The 23,767-nt window shown below is 34.8% G+C and overlaps 4 protein-coding genes, 1 long non-coding RNA gene and 1 pseudogene across 13 annotated transcripts in view; 1 reads left to right on the top strand and 5 right to left on the bottom strand.

The window, feature by feature from the left end:
* The window catches only part of LOC123672494 (adenylate cyclase type 2), a 150,986-nt gene that overhangs the window by 48,520 nt on the left and 78,699 nt on the right, over positions 1 to 23,767 (top strand). For 5 of the 8 annotated variants that reach the window (XM_045606596.1, XM_045606598.1, XM_045606594.1 and 2 more), the window contains one exon: positions 285 to 421. In XM_045606596.1, the coding sequence (XP_045462552.1) occupies positions 285 to 421 (137 nt within the window). The remainder of the gene's footprint in view (positions 1 to 284; positions 422 to 23,767) is intronic. The other 3 variants (XM_045606597.1, XM_045606599.1, XM_045606602.1) reach the window with 1 other exon arrangement.
* On the bottom strand, positions 4,928 to 6,776 carry LOC123672498 (40S ribosomal protein S3-like). Of its 2 annotated transcripts, none has more exons than XM_045606604.1 (2): positions 6,374 to 6,776; positions 4,928 to 6,269 (listed from the first exon to the last, which is right to left on the bottom strand). In XM_045606604.1, the coding sequence occupies exons 1-2, from the start codon at positions 6,768 to 6,770 to the stop codon at positions 5,992 to 5,994; spliced, it is 675 nt and encodes a 224-aa protein (XP_045462560.1). In that variant the 5' UTR covers positions 6,771 to 6,776; the 3' UTR covers positions 4,928 to 5,991. The 2 variants fall into 2 exon arrangements, with proteins under 2 accessions (XP_045462560.1, XP_045462561.1); XM_045606605.1 differs by having other exon boundaries at positions 6,118 to 6,339.
* LOC123672497 lies at positions 6,705 to 7,652 on the bottom strand (annotated as a pseudogene).
* Positions 7,587 to 8,905, bottom strand: LOC123672496 (40S ribosomal protein S3-like). The gene is made up of 2 exons (XM_045606603.1): positions 8,138 to 8,905; positions 7,587 to 8,033 (listed from the first exon to the last, which is right to left on the bottom strand). Exons 1-2 carry the CDS (start codon positions 8,532 to 8,534, stop codon positions 7,741 to 7,743), a joined length of 690 nt encoding a protein of 229 aa, XP_045462559.1. The 5' UTR covers positions 8,535 to 8,905; the 3' UTR covers positions 7,587 to 7,740.
* LOC123672499 (40S ribosomal protein S26-like) lies at positions 10,662 to 11,616 on the bottom strand. The gene has a single exon (XM_045606606.1). The coding sequence runs from the start codon at positions 11,552 to 11,554 to the stop codon at positions 11,210 to 11,212; it is 345 nt and encodes a 114-aa protein (XP_045462562.1). The 5' UTR covers positions 11,555 to 11,616; the 3' UTR covers positions 10,662 to 11,209.
* Positions 13,158 to 13,844, bottom strand: LOC123672502. The gene is made up of 3 exons (XR_006746317.1): positions 13,647 to 13,844; positions 13,360 to 13,574; positions 13,158 to 13,300 (listed from the first exon to the last, which is right to left on the bottom strand). It is a non-coding gene; the product is annotated as an uncharacterized LOC123672502 (long non-coding RNA).

Raw genomic sequence — 23,767 nt, 5'->3', positions numbered from 1 at the left:
GTCCAGATTGGACTACATCCGAGCCAGGCGTGGCGTTCATATGCCAGAAACCATATTTAATATGAAATGCCACAAGATTATCTTGCGGATAAATAAAATTCATGTCAGTCTAATAATCCATCGTTGTTTTATTGCAATTTAAAGTTCTATAGCTCTTAAAAAAACACCCTTTACAATAGAATGCCTTTTGAAGAGTCGATTTAGAGTAGCTACAAAAAATTTCCTAGAAATATCTTTCGTGAGACCTTTTTTCTAGTTATGTAATAAATGCTACTTTGTTTCAGTAGATGGGATGGAGCTGGAGACGCTTTACCATCGGTATTGCATCAGGCTCAAACATGCGCTCTTCATGTCTTGCCTCTACCTATCCACAATAACCTGTTCAGGATTGCTTGTGACCACATGTGTCCTACATGTACAGGTATGTTAGTCGTAATCGAATCAATTTCTAACGTTTGTTTCAATAGGTTTGGCATAATTTTCAATTCACACATTCAATGAAAAAAATTAAAAGATCTTTTGTTATGAAGCTCTGTTGAATTCAGAAATATAATAAGTTTCTTTGAAAAAAGACATTGGTGTAGATTTTCAATAGGAAAAGGATCCTCGCACTCCTATATCTCCGCCACTGGATAATTTTGGCAGGAGACACTTACCTAAACCGAAACACTACAAGAGATCGCAATAACTAAAATTTAAAACAATGAATATAATAATACATACTAGAGTTATAATTGATATAGTATGTTAAAAAATAATTCTTCGGTACTTGAGTACAAAATTAAGTTAAAAAATTAAATTTATAGACAACAAAACAAATGTATGTCGCTCATATGAAAAGATAAAAAACATGTAAACAACCGAAAGACTCGATGATTGCAATGCGAGTGCTGCAACTGTGAATCTTTTGCCGGTTAATGAGGTTCACCTTGATTCTGTGTTGTGATTTTCCAATACGGAGCTCCCCCAACCTAAATCACGTAGAACAGCAACTCGAAATCACCATAAAACAAGTTAATGATGCTGTCAAGATCACTCAAAAACGTAATATATGAAGTATTTATCAAAATACCAAAAATTTAATGAAAGTGATTGAATATTTGGTCATCTCAAAAAGACTAAAAGGAAGAATCTTCCTGGTTTGGTTTTTGGAATGTCTTCTGAACTAACAACTGTTCAAGGTACTGAGAAATATGAAACCTTCCATGTTTCAAGTGTCCTTCAGGCCTTTCTTCAAAAAATTCAATGAAATGAATACTAGACTCGAATCACGTTATCAAGATATCTATGAATCTTCAAGGATCTTGTATCAGCCAGTGAATTTGTGAAAGTTCAGGATGTTAATAATTAGACGAAGAATGCAAGTATTAATTATTTTTTCATGTGCCAAAATATGAATTTCAAGAGATAACATGAATATCAAGGTATTTCAAGAATCTCCATGTGTCCAATCAACAAAATGAACAAATTGGAGTTACTATCTGTTAAAATTGTATCCCCTCATTCATTGAATTGAAATTCTGCCAGTGGAGTAGAATTTGTGAACGAGCTACCCGAAGCTAATTGTCACCGTTGTACGCCTCTGGTGGTTAAAAAAAACGTTTATTTGTTAAAATATAGTAGGGTATAGTACATATTCTTTCTCCAAAATATGAAAATTATGAGTAAAATAGTTTAAGTGAATCAATTTATAAATTTTGAAATAAAACACCCTATATGTCAGAAACATTTCATCTAGTTGTGTTAAATTTTCATAATTTGAGCTCAAGATTTTTAGTTGAAATATTTTCAATTACTCATGATATACTGCGTGAATAAAGAAACAAAGTTTCAACCTAATTGGATTTGTAATCTCGAAAATTTGCCTTTTCTGAATATTCTATGGTTCTGGTTAAGCTATCAACAAACATGAGGCTTTGAAGTTTCCAATTTTTCTCTTTCGACATATGCCATTATATATAGGCACCCAAACATTGTATTAGAAGCATTTAAATTTATCTATTTTGAAATTGAAGCAGTTTATTGAAATTTATAAATACTTTTAAAATTCGAAACAAATCAGCTTGTTTGTGGTTTGAAGGGTCAATACGAGTACTGTTATTAGATCAAATAAAATCGATAATTTCAGTGAAAGATTCTATGAAATCGAATTTCTTTTCTTCAACCACAAAATGTTGCACAAACCTTTGTATCAGTATTTTGTAACACATTTCTAAGTTCAGTTAGAATGTATGGATTTTTTTCCAATTATTGAGAATAGAAAATTTCAAACTCAGTAAGAATTTTGGACAATCACGATCTTAACAGAAGTATTCAGATTCTGAACGTAAAAATATAAAGATATCAGGTAATATATAAATATAGATTTTAATCGATAAAATATAACACATGAGTTACATACAAACTAGTCATCACATAAAGTAACATTTTGACATATTATTAAACACGGTGTCACATTGAAAAGCAAACAGAGATCGGATAGTAAAATTAAGATTCTGGAAAATCAACATCTCAATTTTCCTTTTCAATGTGACACCGTGTGTATCTTGTATGAGAACTTTTTAATACTAAATTAGAAATATGAGTAAACTTTATTTACTTAGACAAAATATCCTATTTATCAATATAATTCATTAAATCGACATACCAAGTTAAATATTAATTAAACTTTTTCCATATTTGAACCCCTTATTCTACAATTCACACAAAAATGGGCAACTTGCAACTCTTAAAAATGTAGTAAAAGGCTTCTTCGTAATAGTCCTATTATACAAATTCGAGATAAAAAGATAATTAGAGGAAAGGACACAAATGTTGTTCGAGAAACTGTTCAAATATATTGGGCACAATGTGAAAAGCCTTTCTGACCATTGTAAAACCCTCACACCGTGATAATTATCATTCATTTATTCATGAGAGGAGAGGACTCGAATATTGTTCGAGAAACTGTCCAAATATTTTGGGCAATGTGAAAAGACTTTCTATCCTTTGAGACATTGTTGTGTTTTTTTTTATTTTTTAAAATTATTTATTTTTGTAACATAATTTCCGTACAAAAATTGTTGCTTAACTATATATTTCAGCCAAATTTTTGCCTACACATAAGGTGCCAAAAAGGATAAAGCTGATACTCCGAAATTAAATGTGTTACTTTTAGTAAACTTTCCCATACATATTGCCACAAGAACCTAAATCATCCTGGGTGCTAGTGTCGTAGAAATCGTAAATAATACTAGCATAATAAATACATTGCGCCTAATATATTTGAACAATATTCGAGTCCTTTCCTCTAATGATATGTTCATTTTGAATTTGTGTATTAGAAAGAAACCACTTACTATATTTTTCAAAAATTGCAAGTTTTAAGATGAAGTAATAAGTTCTCTTGCAAATCTATAGTAATCTTCATTATCTATGTCCATGGATTCCTTCTCGTTCATTTCTTCCTTTTTATTTGGGAATTGCAAAATGTGATGTATCAGGTCCTTTTGCACATCTTCATTATCTATTTCCTTTGATCCTGACAAGCCTGTTTCTGCATTTTTGAAGGAAATTCGAGTGGTGAAGTTGTAGGCTGGAAACGGCTTGTGTTCACTTGGGCACTATTTGATTTTTTTTCTGTGAAAATAAGAAATATTTATTTCATTTATTTTTATAATTTAAAATTTACCACTTACCAATAGAATTCAGGAGCCTCTAAAATCACGTATTGAAATGTATTATGGTCAGGATCCGGCGAATCCGGAAACAATGTATAATCTCTAAGAATCTTCAGACAAACGTAGTCTTTTTGCACATCTGACCTCATCTTCATCATCAACGCCCTTTGATTTTTCTTCTCTCATCTTTACCAGTGTAATGATGTACACTCTCCGCTACTGGCATAGTATTCAATTTCACCTTTCCTTATGGAAGGTGTATAATAATGATTATAAGTTTAGCTTTTCCCTGTATCAGTGTCTTCAAATACTCCTTATAACCCAATCAGTATTTTCCGGATTCCAGCATTCAATATTGTTAATTCTCCAGTGTGGATTCAGTCAAAAGACTATCTATTTATATATTTACAAAAAGTAGTTTGTCTTCTTATTCTTATTATTTTTATTCCTTTTATTAAGTGCAGATCTTTGCAATGGCAGATAAGCGTAAGGATCACATTCGCCTTTCCTTTTGACGTCTCCTTTGACCTTCTTTGATCTATATTCTGAACCAGCAGTGGTTCCACTTCGAAGAGATGATGTATCCAAAGCTCTATGGATACCAACTCCGCCATGTTTATATTTAGAACTCTTGCTAGTAGTTGCAGTAAAACCACTAGCCATGCTGGCAGTATCAGATCGTTTCCTTTTTCGGTTTGTTAGTGGCATAGTTTCAACGCTTTCCTCTTCTGAATCAGATGCATCAAAACTGATTTTGTTTTTCTTCTCATCAGTTTCAATATCTGATGAATCCTCTTTTATTATCAACCTTCCATCATTGCCAGTTTTGAAACCCCTGTCTTTTTCTGTTTTCTTGATTTCTTCCTCTTCCTCAATTTTGGGAACTGGTTTCGATGTTGAAACTTTTTCTACTGCAGTTGGATCAGCTAACAGCTAAATCAACAATTGAATCGGGATCCTCTTGGATATAGTTCTCATTCCTTCTCTTCTTCTTTGGTTTAGGCTCGTCAGTCTCCATACTTTCAACTTCTGAATCAGAATGGAAACAGCTTGTGTTCACTTGGGCACTATTTGATTTTTTTTTCTGTGAAAATAAGAAATATTTATTTCATTTATTTTTATAACTTAAAATTCACCACTTACCAATAGAATTCATGATCCTCTAAAATCACGTATTGAAATGTATTATGGTCAGGATCTGGCGAATCCGGACACAATGTATAATCTCTAAGAATCTTCAGACAAACGTACTCTTTTTGCACATCTGACCTCATCTTCATCATCAACGCCCTTTGATTTTTCTTCTCTCATCTTTACCAGTGTAATGATGTACACTCTCCGCTACTGGCATAGTATTCAATTTCACCTTTCCTTATGGAAGGTGTATAATAATGATTATAAGTTTAGCTTTTCCCTGTATCAGTGTCTTCAAATACTCCTTATAACCCAATCAGTATTTTCCGGATTCCATCATTCAATATTGTTAATTCTCCAGTGTGGATTCAGTCAAAAGACTATCTATTTCTATATTTACAAAAAGTAGTTTGTCTTCTTATTTTTATTTTTTTTATTTCTTTTATTAAGTGCAGATCTTTGCAATGGCAGATAAGCGTAAGGATCACATTTGCTTTTCCTTTTGACGTCTCCTTTGGCCTTCTTTGATCTATATTCTGAACCAGCAGTGGTTCCACTTCGAAGAGATGATGTATCCAAAGCTCTATGGATACCAACTCCGCCATGTTTATATTTAGAACTCTTGCTAGTAGTTGCAGTAAAACCACTAGCCATGCTGGCAGTATCAGATCGTTTCCTTTTTCGGTTTGTTAGTGGCATAGTTACAATGCTTTCCTCTTCTGAATCAGATGCATCAAAACTGATTTTGTTTTTCTTCTCATCAGTTTCACTATCTGATGAATTCTCTTTTATTATCAACCTTCCATCATTGCCAGTTTTGAAACCCCTGTCTTTTTCTTTTTTCTTGATTTCTTCCTCTTTCTCAATTTTGGGAACTGGTTTCGATGTTGAAACTTTTCCTACTGCAGTTGGATCAGCTAAATCAACAATTGAATCGGGATCCTCTTGGATATAGTTCTCATTCCTTCTCTTCTTCTTTGGTTTAGGCTCGTCAGTCTCCATACTTTCAACTTCTGAATCAGAATCCGCGAGAATATCGCCAATACTCTTATGTTTAGAATTGATGAGGGATTCGTCATTCTCTTCTTTTTCATATTTTAACTCAACTTTATTTTTAACTTATGTACAGAGTTCTTTTATTGAATGATCATTCTTCTTTAGGAGAAGGTTCTTTTGGTTCATCACTATTCGCTTTTAACTATGTTCTGGGGGACTCTGGAAGAGGCTCTTCTTTGGGCTCACTTATCACAATTTTGTCAGGAAGAGGGTTTTTAGGTCTAATTTTGCCTGTGGCATCGTGAGGCAACATTATTTTTATCTTGATATCAACGACTCCCTGCCTCAAGAGCACATGTCTTGTTGCAGTGTTGACATATGTGTTGACCGGATCTCCAGAATGAATCATGAGTCCTTCCACAAATTCCATTGCTTTTGCTCTCTGGCCTCTAAGTTTGCCAGAAATTATGATCTCGCATCCTTATCACTTCTGAATTGAAGGTGATGTAGTTTCTCAAGTTGTCCTTTGCTATGAAGAAATTGTCTTTTTCTACAGAGTAATTTGTAATGATTAGTTTAAATACCTTGAGCGCCATTCTGCATAATATAGCGTAATACGCCATAGCAGGCTCTGCGAATAGCGAGCCCCCCGAGAAGCTTGAACCTTAAAGATTCAGCCTGGGCAGTAGCACACAAGCCCCTGTTTGCTACTTTCTCTGCATAGAGCGCAACAGAGTTCTCAGGAAAGTTAAATCTCATTGTGACTAAACGAGTTAATTCTCGAATCCTGCGGTTTTTTTCACCAAGAACTAAATTAGTCCTAGTCGCAGAGATGATAATTTCAGTTTTAGTTGGAGTTGTCCTAACTTCAACACCAGAGTAGCCATCTTCGGCTAACTCTCTCCTCAAAAATTCATCAAGTTCAGCCTTGAAGACACCATCAGCGACAAACTTTCGCTTCAAAGAAACTAGAGAAGCCATGATGAGTTAATTGAAAAATTAAAATATGATTCTCCTTGCTCCATTTCTCCCTTACGTTTCCTTCTAGCTTCTTTTTTCCTTGAATTCCTCAGTCTTTTGCACACAGAGTTCTGGGGGACACTGAAAGAGGCTCTTCTTTGGGCTCACTTATCACAATTTTGTCAGGAAGAGGGTTTTTAGGTCCAATTTTGCCTGTGGCATCGTGAGGCAACATTATTTTTATCTTGATACCAACGACTCCCTGCCTCAAGAGCACATGTCTTGTTGCAGTGTTGACATATGTGTTGACCGGATCTCCAGAATGAATCATGAGTCCTTCCACAAATTCCATTGCTTTTGCTCTCTGGCCTCTAAGTTTGCCAGAAATTATGATCTCGCATCCTTATCACTTCTGAATCGAAGGTGATGTAGTTTCTCAAGTTGTCCTTTGCTATGAAGAAATTGTCTTTTTCTACAGAGTAATTTGTAATGATTAGTTTAAATACCTTGAGCGCCATTCTGCATAATATAGCGTAATACGCCTTAGCAGGCTCTGCGAATAGCGAGCCCCCCGAGAAGCTTGAACCTTAAAGATTCAGCCTGGGCAGTAGCACACAAGCCCCTGTTTGCTACTTTCTCTGCATAGAGCGCAACAGAGTTCTCAGGAAAGTTAAATCTCATTGTGACTAAACGAGTTAATTCTCGAATCCTGCGGTTTTTTTCACCAAGAACTAAATTAGTCCTAGTCGCAGAGATGATAATTTCAGTTTTAGTTGGAGTTGTCCTAACTTCAACACCAGTGTAGCCATCTTCGGCTAACTCTCTCCTCAAAAATTCATCAAGTTCAGCCTTGAAGACACCATCAGCGACAAACTTTCGCTTCAAAGAAACTAGAGAAGCCATGATGAGTTAATTGAAAAATTAAAATATGATTCTCCTTGCTCCATTTCTCCCTTACGTTTCCTTCTAGCTTCTTTTTTCCTTGAATTCCTCAGTCTTTTGCACACAGAGTTCTGGGGGACACTGAAAGAGGCTCTTCTTTGGGCTCACTTATCACAATTTTGTCAGGAAGAGGGTTTTTAGGTCCAATTTTGCCTGTGGCATCGTGAGGCAACATTATTTTTATCTTGATACCAACGACTCCCTGCCTCAATAGCACATGTCTTGTTGCAGTGTTGACATATGTGTTGACCGGATCTCCGGAATGAATCATGAGTCCTTCCACAAATTCCATTGCTTTTGCTCTCTGGCCTCTAAGTTTGCCAGAAATTATGATCTCGCATCCTTATCACTTCTGAATCGAAGGTGATGTAGTTTCTCAAGTTGTCCTTTGCTATGAAGAAATTGTCTTTTTCTACAGAGTAATTTGTAATGATTAGTTTAAATACCTTGAGCGCCATTCTGCATAATATAGCGTAATACGCCATAGCAGGCTCTGCGAATAGCGAGCCCCCCGAGAAGCTTGAACCTTAAAGATTCAGCCTGGGCAGTAGCACACAAGCCCCTGTTTGCTACTTTCTCTGCATAGAGCGCAACAGAGTTCTCAGGAAAGTTAAATCTCATTGTGACTAAACGAGTTAATTCTCGAATCCTGCGGTTTTTTTCACCAAGAACTAAATCAGTCCTAGTCGCAGAGATGATAATTTCAGTTTTAGCTGGAGTTGTCCTAACTTCAACACCAGAGTAGCCATCTTCGGCTAACTCTCTCCTCAAAAATTCATCAAGTTCAGCCTTGAAGACACCATCAGCGACAAACTTTCGCTTCAAAGAAACTAGAGAAGCCATGATGAGTTAATTGAAAAATTAAAATATGATTCTGCTTGCTCCATTTCTCCCTTACGCTTCCTTCTAGCTTCTTTTTTCCTTGAATTCCTCAGTCTTTTGCACACAGAAATCTGGGGGACTCTGCAAGAGGCTCTTCTTTGGGCTCACTTATCACAATTTTGTCAGGAAGAGGGTTTTAAGGTCCAATTTTGCCTGTGGCATCGTGAGGCAACATTATTTTTATCTTGATACCAACGACTCCCTGCCTCAAGAGCACATGTCTTGTTGCAGTGTTGACATATGTGTTGACCGGATCTCCAGAATGAATCATGAGTCCTTCCACAAATTCCATTGCTTTTGCTCTCTGGCCTATAAGTTTGCCAGAAATTATGATCTTGCATCCTTATCACTTCTGAATCGAAGGTGATGTAGTTTCTCAAGTTGTCCTTTGCTATGAAGAAATTGTCTTTTTCTACAGAGTAATTTGTAATGATTAGTTTAAATACCTTGAGCGCCATTCTGCATAATATATCGTAATACGCCATAGCAGGCTCTGCGAATAGCGAGCCCCCCGAGAAGCTTGAACCTTAAAGATTCAGCCTGGGCAGTAGCACACAAGCCCCTGTTTGCTACTTTCTCTGCATAGAGCGCAACAGAGTTCTCAGGAAAGTTAAATCTCATTGTGACTAAACGAGTTAATTCTCGAATCCTGCGGTTTTTTTCACCAAGAACTAAATCAGTCCTAGTCGCAGAGATGATAATTTCAGTTTTAGCTGGAGTTGTCCTAACTTCAACACCAGAGTAGCCATCTTCGGCTAACTCTCTCCTCAAAAATTCATCAAGTTCAGCCTTGAAGACACCATCAGCGACAAACAAGAGAACTAAATCAGTCCTAGTCGCAGAGATGATAATTTCAGTTTTAGCTGGAGTTGTCCTAACTTCAACACCAGAGTAGCCATCTTCGGCTAACTCTCTCCTCAAAAATTCATCAAGTTCAGCCTTGAAGACATCATCAGCGACAAACTTTCGCTTCAAAGAAACTAGAGAAGCCATGATGAGTTTATTGAAAAATTAAAATATGATTCTGCTTGCTCCATTTCTCCCTTACGTTTCCTTCTAGCTTCTTTTTTCCTTAAATTCCTCAGTCTTTTGCACATAATTTGATCATCTTGTGCCACATATGGAGCAATTCCATCAGCTCCGAATTTTCTAACTAATACAGAAACAACGTCATGTATTTTCAATCTGAAGTGATGTGATCTTAACTGAGATGAAGTGTTGTCTGAAAAATATAATAGGTCAGTAAGCATTTTGATGAGCGATTTGTGTTTATAAAATTACCTGGTACAGTTATGACGATTTCACAGATAGCAACATTACCGACATAGTCAAAAGCAAGGTATTTTACAACCATATTTCAAAGGTATATAAAGGTGTTTCGAAGTTTTGTGTCTTGACCTCAGAACGTCCAATGCTTCCAGAGTTATCAATAGATGTTATTTCAGTGAAATTGACTGGTAAGAGACCACCATTGGCATGTTTATCTCTTCTTTTTCTGTGGAAATAAGAAATATTTATTTCATTTATTTATATATTTATAAAATAACTAGGCTAAAATTTGCCACTTACAAATAGAATTCAGGAGCCTCACTTCTTGAAATGTATGATGGTCCAATGAGGACAATGTATAATCGCTAAGAATCAACATCTGTATCTTCAGACAAACGTATTCTTTTTGCACATCTACCCCCATCTTCATCATCTAAACCCCTTGGTTTCTTTTCTCTCATCTTCTCCTTTTCTGTAGAAATTTCTGTACCTACTTTCGCAGATCCTGAATCGCCATCCATCTTTAGGGTCATTGGTTCATTATCTGTGTCCATGGATTCCTTCTCGTTCATTTCTCCTTTTTTATGTGGGAATTGCAAAATGTGATGTATCAGGTCCTTTTGCACATCTTCCATCATCTTCATTATCTATTACCTTTGATCCTGACAAGCCTGTTTCTGCATTTTTGAAGGAAATTCGAGTGGTGAAGTTGTAGGCTGGAAACAGCTTGTGTTCACTTGGGCACTATTTGATTTTTTTTCTGTGAAAATAAGAAATATTTATTTCATTTATTTTTATAATTTAAAATTTACCACATACCAATAGAATTCAGGAGCCTCTAAAATCACGTATTGAAATGTATTATGGTCAGGATCCGGCGAATCCGGAAACAATGTATAATCTCTAAGAATCTTCAGACAAACGTAGTCTTTTTGCACATCTGACCTCATCTTCATCATCAAAGCCCTTTGATTTTTCTTCTCTCATCTTTACCAGTGTAATGATGTACACTCTCCGCTACTGGCATAGTATTCAATTTCACCTTTCCTTATGGAAGGTGTATAATAATGATTATAAGTTTAGCTTTTCCCTGTATCAGTGTCTTCAAATACTCCTTATAACCCAAGAAGTATTTTCCGGATTCCATCATTCAATATTGTTAATTCTCCAGTGTGGATTCAGTCAAAAGACTATCTATTTATATATTTACAAAAAGTAGTTTGTCTTCTTATTCTTATTATTTTTATTTCTTTTATTAAGTGCAGATCTTTGCAATGGCAGATAAGCGTAAGGATCACATTTGCTTTTCCTTTTGACGTCTCCTTTGGTCTTCTTTCAATACAGAAAAATTCAATACAGAAAAATGCTCATTTCCTCTGAGGTTGGGTTCTCTGGTCTCTACCAGGGAAGTTTCTCTGTGGGGGTGTTCTGATCCTCCTATCTTTCTTAGACCTATTCCTTACTACTTTGCTGTGGATGGCGCAAGACACACAGTAGTGCAACTTGGCATAAAGTTTGGGCAATGTGTATTGGTTATATACTGAAGCCTCGGTGATATCCCTGACAGCGGCAGCTTCTACGATATTCCTAATCACGAATTTTTTGATTGCCTTCTCTTTGGGGACGCATCTTGCACAGTTGGTGCAACGGACAGGCTTAACATGACCACGTCCATGTTTGGACCTTCCTCCATTACGCCTTTTGCAAGTCATTTTGAACCACTATATCCGGAACGTTACAAGTGTAGAACGTCTATAAAAAAAATCTATTGATGAATTGATCTATATTCTGAACCAGCAGTGGTTCCACTTCGAAGAGATGATGTATCCAAAGCTCTATGGATACCAACTCCGCCATGTTTATATTTAGAACTCTTGCTAGTAGTTGCAGTAAAACCACTAGCCATGCTGGTAGTATCAGATCGTTTCCTTTTTCGGTTTGTTAGTGGCATAGTTTCAACGCTTTCCTCTTCTGAATCAGATGCATTAAAACTGATTTTGTTTTTCCTCTCATCAGTTTCACTATCTGATGAATCCTCTTTTATTATCAACCTTCCATCATTGCCAGTTTTGAAACCCCTGTCTTTTTCTTTTTTCTTGATTTCTTCCTCTTTCTCAATTTTGGGAACTGGTTTCGATGTTGAAACTTTTCCTACTGCAGTTGGATCAGCTAAATCAACAATTGAATCGGGATCCTCTTGGATATAGTTCTCATTCCTTCTCTTCTTCTTTGGTTTAGGCTCGTCAGTCTCCATACTTTCAACTTCTGAATCAGAATCCGCGAGAATATCGCCAATACTCTTATGTTTAGAATTGATGAGGGATTCGTCATTCTCTTCTTCTTCATATTTTAACTTAACTTTATTTTTAACTTATGTACAGAGTTCTTTTATTGAATGATCATTCTTCTTTAGGAGAAGGTTCTTTTGGTTCATCACTATTCGCTTTTAACTCTGTTCTGGGGGACTCTGGAAGAGGCTCTTCTTTGGGCTCACTTATCACAATTTTGTCAGGAAGAGGGTTTTAAGGTCCAATTTTGCCTGTGGCATCGTGAGGCAACATTATTTTTATCTTGATACCAACGACTCCCTGCCTCAAGAGCACATGTCTTGTTGCAGTGTTGACATATGTGTTGACCGGATCTCCAGAATGAATCATGAGTCCTTCCACAAATTCCATTGCTTTTGCTCTCTGGCCTCTAAGTTTGCCAGAAATTATGATCTTGCATCCTTATCACTTCTGAATCGAAGGTGATGTAGTTTCTCAAGTTGTCCTTTGCTATGAAGAAATTGTCTTTTTCTACAGAGTAATTTGTAATGATTAGTTTAAATACCTTGAGCGCCATTCTGCATAATATATCGTAATACGCCATAGCAGGCTCTGCGAATAGCGAGCCCCCCGAGAAGTTTGAACCTTAAAGATTCAGCCTGGGCAGTAGCACACAAGCCCCTGTTTGCTACTTTCTCTGCATAGAGCGCAACAGAGTTCTCAGGAAAGTTAAATCTCATTGTGACTAAACGAGTTAATTCTCGAATCCTGCGGTTTTTTTCACCAAGAACTAAATCAGTCCTAGTCGCAGAGATGATAATTTCAGTTTTAGCTGGAGTTGTCCTAACTTCAACACCAGAGTAGCCATCTTCGGCTAACTCTCTCCTCAAAAATTCATCAAGTTCAGCCTTGAAGACACCATCAGCGACAAACTTTCGCTTCAAAGAAACTAGAGGAGCCATGATGAGTTAATTGAAAAATTAAAATATGATTCTGCTTGCTCCATTTCTCCCTTACGTTTCCTTCTAGCTTCTTTTTTCCTTGAATTCCTCAGTCTTTTGCACATAATTTGATCATCTTGTGCCACATATGGAGCAATTCCATCAGCTCCGAATTTTCTAACTAATACAGAAACAACGTCATGTATTTTCAATCTGAAGTGATCTGATCTTAACTGAGATGAAGTGTTGTCTGAAAAATATAATAGGTCAGTAAGCATTTTGATGAGCGATTTGTGTTTATAAAATTACCTGGTACAGTTATGACGATTTCACAGATAGCAACATTACCGACATAGTCAAAAGCAAGGTATTTTACAACCATATCTTCAAAGGCATATAAAGGTGTTTTGAAGTTTTGTGACTTGACCTCAGAACGTCCAATGCTTCCAGAGTTATCAATAGATGTTATTTCAGTGAAATTGACTGGTAAGAGACCACCATTGGCATGTTCATCTCTTCTTTTTCTGTGGAAATAAGAAATATTTATTTGTGTTATTTATATTTATAAGATTACTAGGCTAAAATTTGCCACTTACAAATAGAATTCAGGTGGCTCACTTCTTGAAATGTATGATGGTCCAATGAGGACAATGTATAATCGCTAAGAATCAACATCTGCATCTTCAGACAAACGTATTCTTTTTGCACATCTACCCTCATCTTCATCATCTAAACCCCTTGGTTTCTTTTCTCTCATCTTCTCCTTTTCTGTAGAAATTTCTGTACCTACTTTCGCAGATCCTAAATCGCCATCAGTCTTTAGGGTCATTGGTTCTATCTTGCTTATTTCTTCATTTTTTGTGGGATGTGGATTATGTAAGCTAGTAAGTCCCCCAGCAATTCTACAATCAACTTCATTATTCATGTCCATAGGTTTCTTCTCGCTTATTTCATCATGTTTTGTAGGGAGTACCAGATTTGATTGAATAGATTCATTTGCAATGATATCATCTTTATTATATGTGTCCATTGGTTCAACCTGCCCTATTTCTTCATTTCTTGTGGAGAATGTCAGATGCGAGTCAGAGGGTCCCTTGGTCATGGCCAAGAGTTTCTTTTCGTTCATTTCTTCTTTTTCTGTGGAAACTACAAATTGTGAGGTACCAGGCCCTTTTGCACATCTACCATCATCTTCATTATCTATGTCCATTGATAGTGTATCGCTTGTTTCTTCATTTTTGAAGGAAACTAAAAGAGGTGAAGCAGGAATCTGGAAATAGTGAAGTACGCGCTTAGATAACTCCCTTTTTGGGCATAATTTTCTTAGTAGTTCATTTGCTTCAGCTTGAGGTTTTTCTCCTTTTACAGTTTCTTCTAATATTTTTTTTATTTTGAAAGATCTTTGTAAACGTTTGTTTAGATGAGATTCATATATTTCTAATTGTTCTTTTTTTGGATTTTTTTTGAAAAAATTTTTTGATGGTCTATACGTTTTTGATAATAGTCTGAACTTAGTGGAAGGTACTATTGATGAATTAGAAGTACTCGGACATTTTATCTCTATGTGTTTTGCCTTTTTCATTTTGGGAGATTTCATCGGTGGTTCAGATTTCGAAGAACCTTCTTTTTCTGCGGGTTCTTGTTTTCGTTTGATTTTTTTGGTGGACGCCTTCGATACTTTAGGTAGTCTATTGAGTATTTCAGGATTCACCAATAAACTACACTTCGTCGAGGTTTCTCCCTCTTCAGGCTTCGGTAATTTTCTGAGCACTTTGGGAGATCCTATAGATGGTTTCGACTTGATCGAACCTTCTCCTTCTTTCCGTTTTGCACTTTTTTTAAGTACTTTCGAGGATTTCATAGATGGTTTAGATTTCGTGGATGAACCCCCTTCTTCTGGTTTCGGTGATATTTTAAGCTTTTTGGGATATGCTATGGATGGTCTGGACGTCGTTGGAGCTTCTGCTTCTTCTGGTTTTGTTATATTTTCAAGCCCTGTAAAAGGTTCTATAGATGGTTTACTTGTCGTGGAACATTCCCCTTCTTCTGATTTTGGTAATATTTTGCACTCAGTGGTAGGTACTATTGATGACTTAGACATCGTCGAACATTTTCCTTCTGTGTGTTTTGCCATCTTCTTAAACATTGTGGTGGATCTCATCGAAGGTTCAGATTTCGAAGAGTCTTCTTTTTCTGCGGGTTTTCGTATTCGTTTGAGCTTTTTGGTGGAAGCAAACGGTACTTTTGATATTTTTTTGAGTATTTTGGGAGATTGTACCAACTTCGTCGAGGTTTCCCCTTCTCCAATTTTCTCTAATTTTTGGAGCTCTTTGGGAGATTCTATAGATGGTTTGGTCTCCGTCGAGCTTTCTACTTCTTTTCGTTTTGCCATATTTTCAAGTATTTCTGAGGATGTTATAGATGGTTTAGACGTGGATAATTCCCCTTCTTCTGGTTTTGATAATAGTTCATGCTTTTCGAGATATTCTACGGATGGTTCGGATTTCGTCGAAGCATGTACTTCTTCTGGTTTTGCTATGTTTTCAAGATTTTCAGAGGATTCCATAGATAGTTCAGATTTCTTGGAACATTCCCCTTCTTCTGGTTCTAGTAAGGTTTTGAGCTCTACGGGAGATTTTATGGGTAGTTCAGACTTCGTCAAGCCTTCTTCTTTTTCTTCTTCTGGTTTTGGTATATTTCCAAGTATATTCGAGAATTCTATCGATGGTTTACTCATCATCAAGCCTTCTTCTTCTGCTTTCAGTTCTTTTGGGGCTTCTTCGTTGGATTCTATTGGTTTAGACTTCGATGTACCTTCCCCTTCTTCTGATTTCTGTAATGTTTTTGTCATTTCGAAGGATTGTAATGATGATTTCGACTTCAGAGAACCTTCTCCTTCTGCTGGTCTTGGTATTTTGTTAAGCATATGGGCAGACCCTGTCGAAAGTTTGAGATTCGCAGCACCTCCTCCTTTTGGTTTCGGTATTTTGAAGTATTCGGGCGTTTTTGAGGATTTGGTCCATATAGAACTTTCTTCTTCTTCTTGCTTTGGTAGTTTTTCAGACTTTTCGCAGGATTCCATTGATGATTCAGACTTTGAATAACCTTCTCCTTCTGGTTTTTTAATTTTTTTCGACAGTTTGGAGCATTTTGGACGGTTGGTGCATTCTTTAGATGGTTTAGACTTCGAAGTACCTGGTCCTTCTGCTGGTTTCGGTATGTTTTTGAGCGCATTGGGGGACTCAGTCGACAGTTTTGAATTCGTCGGACCTTCTCCTTTCGTTTCTGGGATTTTGTTACATTTTGGCAATGTAGAGGATTCGATCGATGCATCAGACTTCTTCGAACTTTTTTTCTTTTCCGGTAATTCTTCGATCTCATCCTCGGAGATTGATTTTTCAGGATTCTTCAAATCCATACGATGCCTTATTACAGTCGAACTCATCATAGCCATGTCGGTTATGTGCATCTTTCTTTCTAATCCTTTTTTACTGTTAAGGACTTTCAGTTTTTCTATTGTTGATATTGCTACCCTTGTAGGCATTATATGCCTCTCCCAGATGGGTCCTGACTTCACTCGTATCTCTCGCATGTCTGAAAAGATTTCATCATCAGTCTATTATAATCATACAGATAATCCATCGTTGTTTTATTGCAATTTAAAGTTCTATAGCTCTAAGGCCCAGTTTCACCAAATGCTTTAATCTTGACTTGGCTCTTAAATGAGGCCTTAGATCACGATTAATGTAATGTAGCGTTTCACCACACTCCAAAGCGCCATTTAATCGACCAATCGCGATTTAACACTAATCGGCCATTTTTGGAGGATTATAATCTTTCAAGTTGAGATTAATAATTATTTATCAGTATGGAACTCTTGTCTATGTAATTATTTTTCCGGAAATTTCTAATTTTTGGGTCAATTTTATCAAAATATGACTATATGTATAGGCTCAATATTTCCCATTTAAAATACACGTAAACTTTGTTTTTGTGTTTTATGAAATTTATTGCAGAGAATAATTTATTGATATGTTTGATTGAAATATTATTTAAGAAGCAGTTAAGCTTGTTAATGAAAATAAATAAGTTAATAAAATTACTTATATAGTTTTTTTTCCAGAATGTGTGGTTTTGTGAAATGGGGTAATTTCTTTTTAACTTCTGCAAGTTTCCGACATTTCGAAGCACATCACTCGACATTTTCGGCAAAAATTAACTTTGTTTTTTATTTACAAGATGACAAATGTTTTGAAATGTTATGAGTTATGAATGAATGACACCTGACACCTAGCGCCAATGGTGGTCATCACTGCTAATACGATAAAGAAAACTATATAACTTCTTGTTCACAACGTTGCCAAATGGTTTGACTATTCAATCGCGATTTGGTTAATCGCGATCATCTTCGGACGGGTTGATGCATGGTGAAACAGAAAACACTGTTAAGCCTGCTTTAGTAACAAGCGGAGTTTAATCAATCTGGGATCAAGTACTGTTTGGTGAAACTGGGCCTAAAAAAAAACACCCTTTACTACAAAATATCGCAAATATTTCGACTCACCTATAATTTGTGTCGAGAATGATCAGACTCTTTCTAGCTCTTCTTGATGCGTCTATTGAAGACAGTTACTACTTGTTGTAGATTATGACAGGTACTAACTGTTGAAAAATAGAGACTTTATTATCCCAATGGGAGGTAAACTCTCGCTAATAATCTTTCAGAGAAAACAAGTTCTTTTGCTTCGATTCTTGACGCTAGGTATCAGCAAATTGAAATTAAAGCTTTTTGCAATAATGATTTATTACGAGACCTAGAGAAAAAAAGAACTCATTTGCCCTTCGAGGTTTTGTGCCACCCATATCAACGTTTGGATGAAAAGGGTTTCCAAAAAAAAAAAATCATTTCAAATACCCTGCCATCTAGTAAGCTGTCAGTTTTAAAGCTGCGTCTTTTGATATTCACAGGGCTGCCGCCAGGAGCGGCATACCGGACATTTTGCCGGGGCGCAAAGTCAGTTAATAAAACGAGACTTTTGCACCTTTAAGAACTACGTCGTCCTTTTTAGTAATTTTTTTTAGATTTAGACTTATCGCCGTACTTTTGAACAATGCAGGTTATTTTTTGATGAAATCGACAAATGACAAATTTGATAAATTTGCCAAGGTTAAAGTTAAAAAGTACGATTTCATATGAAATTGAATGAATGCCTGAGAGAAAAAACAGAGGCTCTTTTAAAGAAAATTTCATAAAAATTAGGCAAACCAGGGCGGCGAAATTTTATTTTCTCGGGGCGCTAATAAGTCTGGCGGTGGCCTTGGATATTCATTTAGTAAAAACTACGCCATTAATAAAAATGGAACGATACCCCTTCAACAGTGCATTGAAATTAGTAAATTTTTTTAAAAATTTTGAAAATGGTGAAAGATGTAATTACAGCACATAGAGCCGCAAATGTGCGAATAAGCTGTATTAGTGATGACGTCATTTTAGTTCTCCTGTCAGTGTTCGGAATTCAAACAAACAAATTGTCATTTAAATTAGTACGTTGTCGTTGAAGAAATTGGCTTATTTTGATAAATAAGATCATTTAAGGAATGATTTTACTATTAATTGGTAGACAGAAGGCACGAGATTAATGCCAGTAAGTTCAAACTTGAAGTTCAACTAATAAACACGTCTTTATACAAAATCTGGGAAATGATACAGGATTCAAACTTACTGGTATCAACCTTGTTCCTTCTGTCTATCAATTTATACTGAAATAATTCCTCAAATACTCTTATTTATAAAAATAAGCAAATTCCTTCAACGACACCGTACTGATTTGAATGACAATTTATTTGTTTGGATTCCGAACACTGACAGGAGAACCAAAAATGGCGGTGTGTGACGTCACACTAATAGAGCGTATTGGTCATGAAAATTCCATGAGAAGGATATGGTGCTGCAACCGTAGCCATGGCGTCCATTTATCTGATATCGTTTTCCATCGTTAATGGCGTACCTTCTTACTTCTTTAAAATGCAATAAACAACCATAGAATCACTCGAAAAATAGTTATTATTTTTTCTAATAATTTCTAATGAAATATGTAATAACAGGCTGGAAGACTGCGGTCGATAGCCATTTTGCAAGATTGCAAGATCAATAAATTTAGTTTCTCTCTCTCTTCAAACAACCATTGATTTATTTTAAATTATATTCTTATTTTCAACATCAAAATGGAATCTTTTATATGAAAACCCTTTAGAATGACAATAAAAAACCAAGTACGAAATTTCATATTGATTGCTTAATCAAAACCATAAAAATTAAAGAATAATATCGAAAGAAAATAACTCAATATTTCAGTGACCACAAAACCGAAGGAGTTGTTAAAAGAAATAATATTTTCAGTTTCTGTGCGAAATTTCGAGCAATCATCATGTCATCAGAAAATAGACAATTAAAGAAGAATCTTGGAGAAAAAAATACTACATGTATACTAAATATTTTCCTAATTACAGATCTGTTAGGGTTCACCCTGTATATAATTACGTAATATGGACCTATTCTAATATTATGACAAATTTCCTATTTAGCCTATTTAGCATTGTATATCATAGAACTATTGAAATGCACAGTTGCAAAAAGCAAAATTGCTGTTATTGGAAGCATTAGGCATCACGCCATTATTTTAGAGATAAGGCACTATTATAAATAATGGAGGTATTAATTGTAATCAGTTTCAATTAGATAGTTAGTCTTAATAAGATATTTTGTATTGAATTAACGCACTAATATCTGTTCGGTACAGTTTCCTTATTGCTTGTAAATAAAAATTTTATCTTTTAAAAACCAAGTTCTATACAAAAATAACCTAATCAAGCTTCGTGCAAAATTTCATTTTATAGCGTAAACATTATTATAAAAAATTCAAGATGAATATCGAAAAAAATTGTTCAATATTTCATATGGTCATGTGTATACAACCGTTATTCTCTTGTTCGAAATTTATGGTACATACGGACGGACAGAATAGAATATGAGGACAATTTGTCATCAGTTAGTTGAACTTATAGTTTGTGGGCCCAAAATTCGAAAATTACAGACTTTGTGACGAAATGGAAAAGGTAAAACTCATAATTTATAACCACATATCTGACCGCTTTTTTTGTTTCTATTTTGAAGCCTATTCTCATGTCTATTTCTCACAGATATCTGACATGATCACACTAAATTTTTTATATTTATTATGGGGCCAATTACAGAGCTGCGTTCCTTGAAGTTATTTTTGAGATTATGTCTATGTTTCCCCAATAAATTTAAGAGATTGATATCGCATTTAATGTAGTAATACAGTAATACAAAACATGAAGTGCAAATATTGAAAAGGTTGATTTTTTTGCAAGTTTTTTTCTTATAGCGCCTTTCCCTCACATATTTGACTCAAAATTGGCATAGATATTTCAATTTAAAATTTTCATCATGTGATATTCTAGTATTGAATAAAAATCTACAGGGTGATATTTTTTTGGAACAGTGCGCGCTTCTTCCTTCCAGAATTTTTTTTTGGTAGACCTCTGTAGTTAACAAAAAAAGGAAATTTGTTCCAGCACTATGCTATTTTATTCTACCGATTCCGATAAAAAAATTTCAAACAATTCTTTAGTAATCCTCAAAACATTCAAATTATGAAAAATATTCAGTTAGTAAGTTGTGATAACTAAATAAATTTCAAGTTCAAGTAATTTTTTTTCTCAAAATTATCCAAGGAATCTGTCATTTTCCTTTGTACCTCCAATTTGGGAACACCCTGTACAGGGTGGGCAAATTTCGATGTTTTAGTACTACAACTTTTGAACCAGAGGAGATCGACAAAATCTAATACCCACTTCTCGATCTCTTTTTCTGAGAAACTAACAAGGGTAGTATTCATTTTTGGCCACCTTCTTTCTATTATTTATATTGATCCGAATCATACGATGTTATATATTTTTGAAATCACGAAAAATCAAGCTTTCAGAAAATGACACAAAAATCTAGTGTTCCCATTTGAAAAAACATAACTTTGGGTCATAGCTTCGTAATTAAAAACCCTTTTGAAAATACGAGCACGCCACTGGATTCTACGTAAAAAAAGTGCCTATATAATGTTTTAATTTCAGAGCTCTATCATCAGTATTAGCGGAGATATAAATGTTTTTCGATATCGCCATTTTTCCAATTTTCGCTTATAACTCGAAAACAAAAGAAGGTGGCCAAAAATGAATACTACCCTTGTTAGTTTCTCAGAAAAAGAGATCGAGAAGTGGGTATCAGATTTTGTCTATCTCCTCTGGTTCACAAGTTGTAGTACTAAGACATCGAAATTTGCCCACCCTGTACATTGCTGCAGACAGAGTGATTTTTGAGTTATGCTTCGTCAAACAAAAAGGATACGGCAGTGTTGCCAATTTGCGGATTTCAGTCCAATTTGAGTATTTTTTGCCTCGATCAGATTTTTTTAGGATATTTTTTAGGTACAATCTACTTGAAAAAACATTCAGCACAGTGTTGTCGAAACAATTGTCTCAAAAATTTCACTATAAGTGCAAATTACTTTGTTTCATTTTATCTGTAATGAATTTTCATCAAGTAAGCACCGATAAATATTGATTCTTATCTTCAAAACAAATTGAGTAATAACTTTAAATTCTAGATAATTCAACAATTACCGTAATAGAAAATATTCATTTGTAGATAAATTAATAGTGAATATATTCGAATAAAATTTATACCTTGAAATTTGAATAAAATTTATACTTTGAAATTTCACATTTAACGAAAAAATTTACATTTTTTTCCATATTTCCCTTAATATCAGTTTAGAAGTACTCAATCTTATTTTCTGTAACTTCAAAAAAGGCATTATAAAAGGTCCTATCGGACAAAATTCAAAAAAGGCCTAAGGGTTTTCTAATATAATAAATGATTTCTCGGAATTCTAAAAAGGTCCAAAAATTTATGAAGATGGTTAATATTGATCTTTTACATTGAATTTGACAGTACTTGTTTATATCTCGATATTGAAGAAATGTAAGTGCATTATTTTTATTTCAATACACTGTGCTTAGGGTTCAGATTAAATCAAATTTATATCACAAATTATTACAGAACATGCACTTACAATTAATAGTCATAATAATACAAGAAACTAAAATATCAATAAATTTTAATGAAATTTATTTGGCCATCATAAATTTGGGAATTTCGAAACTGTTGAAGGTTGAAGTGTTTTAGGCAATTATGTCGCACAGCTCACTAGCTCTTTAAAATATACAAATAATTTATAAAAGTTAAAATAGATTCTGCTAAGACAAACTGCTACATGATACATGATGATGCTACGTGAAAGCAAATATTTTGACTTACCCTCAATTTTGTATAGAGATGCAAAACCAACTTAAAACTATTTCACGCTGTGCTTGTAACACGTTTTGGAACACAATGAATTTTGGATGTTCATACTCGTATTTGAGTTGTTTATGGTAGGTACTGACCCATAGAAGGTATAGAATGTTCGATGTCTGACCATTAAATTTTGTGAAATTACTTTTGTAAGAGAAAGAACTAGTATGCATTTTCATAATAGACAAAAATACAAATAATAATATTTGAAATTATACAAATTTATGCATGAATTGCACGCTGACGAAATTAATTCAATATAATATAAGTATTCTAGATCAATGATTCATTCAATGTGTATTTCCAACAATAAATAGTTGGCTCAAAAAATTTTGAAAATATTGCATTGTTGACACAAATTTATATTTTGAGTGTCATTTAATTCAATACTTAATATCAAGGGATTCAAAGAAGGTCAGATTCTAATTTTTATTATGGAATCTCGTAAATGTAAAAACAAAAATTTAGAACGGAAATATTGTTAGACAAAAATAGCATCCGTATCCATATACATAATGAATTCAAAATTTCGACCTCGCTCGATGGAAATGCATTCAAAATGAAAAAAAATATATTGAAATCTAATAATTTTAATATAAAAATATTACTACTGTTTCGGAACACTAAAGCTTCATCAGGTATCTAGATTAAAACTCATAATCAAATAGAAATTACATTGCAACTAGATTGTGTTAGATCAAGCCAAACAGATGTTTTTTTTTTGGTCGACCTGCATTTTGACATTTCAAGGGAACAAGTTTGGTGGAATTTCATGCTTGATTTAAGCTTCAAAAATGTGCCTGAAGGCATGCAAATTTTAAGTACGGACCGTTAGGCTTAGAAATGAGCACAGGGGTTTTGCGTACCGAGCAATTCAAGGAATTTACTCCAAAAAAGTACCTGTCAATTCTATTCTCGGTAGAAAAAGCGTTTAGAGCATTTAAAGTAAATTTGCTCGTTACCTTAGATTTACCTGCTAGCGTGGCAAAAAAGTTGTTATTCAAAACATTTCTGCACTTTACTCGACACTTCTAGATTTTGAGATTTCAAATTATATGCAAGTTGACATTAGGGCCACATTTTTGAATCAGAACTAATTAATGTAAAGATATTTCCTTGTACAGTAAAAGAATATTTGAGTTTAATTTACTTGAGGTGGCAAAAAAGCAGGAAAATTGAAATAAAAATGAAATCGTTAATTCACCAAGAAAATATATCGAAAAACATTGATGGAGCACTAATCAAATTAAGCACAAGGACCAAAATCGAAACAAATATCGACAA

Source organism: Harmonia axyridis, chromosome 2 (assembly GCF_914767665.1).
Source record: "Harmonia axyridis chromosome 2, icHarAxyr1.1, whole genome shotgun sequence".
Taxonomy (NCBI): domain Eukaryota; kingdom Metazoa; phylum Arthropoda; class Insecta; order Coleoptera; family Coccinellidae; genus Harmonia; species Harmonia axyridis.
Note: the sequence above shows the minus strand (reverse complement) of the source record. Positions and strands in the feature narration are given on the sequence as shown.

Bases quoted from the DNA above. Each gene is read 5' to 3' on its own strand.
- LOC123672499 (XM_045606606.1), bottom strand. From the start codon at position 11,554: ATGACTTGCAAAAGGCGTAATGGAGGAAGGTCCAAACATGGACGTGGT.
- LOC123672498 (XM_045606604.1), bottom strand. From the start codon at position 6,770: ATGGCTTCTCTAGTTTCTTTGAAGCGAAAGTTTGTCGCTGATGGTGTC. The intron at 6,270-6,373 runs GTATTTAAACTA...AGAAGTGATAAG, and splicing joins TATGCAGAATGGCGCTCAAG to GATGCGAGATCATAATTTCT.
- LOC123672496 (XM_045606603.1), bottom strand. From the start codon at position 8,534: ATGGCTTCTCTAGTTTCTTTGAAGCGAAAGTTTGTCGCTGATGGTGTC. The intron at 8,034-8,137 runs GTATTTAAACTA...AGAAGTGATAAG, and splicing joins TATGCAGAATGGCGCTCAAG to GATGCGAGATCATAATTTCT.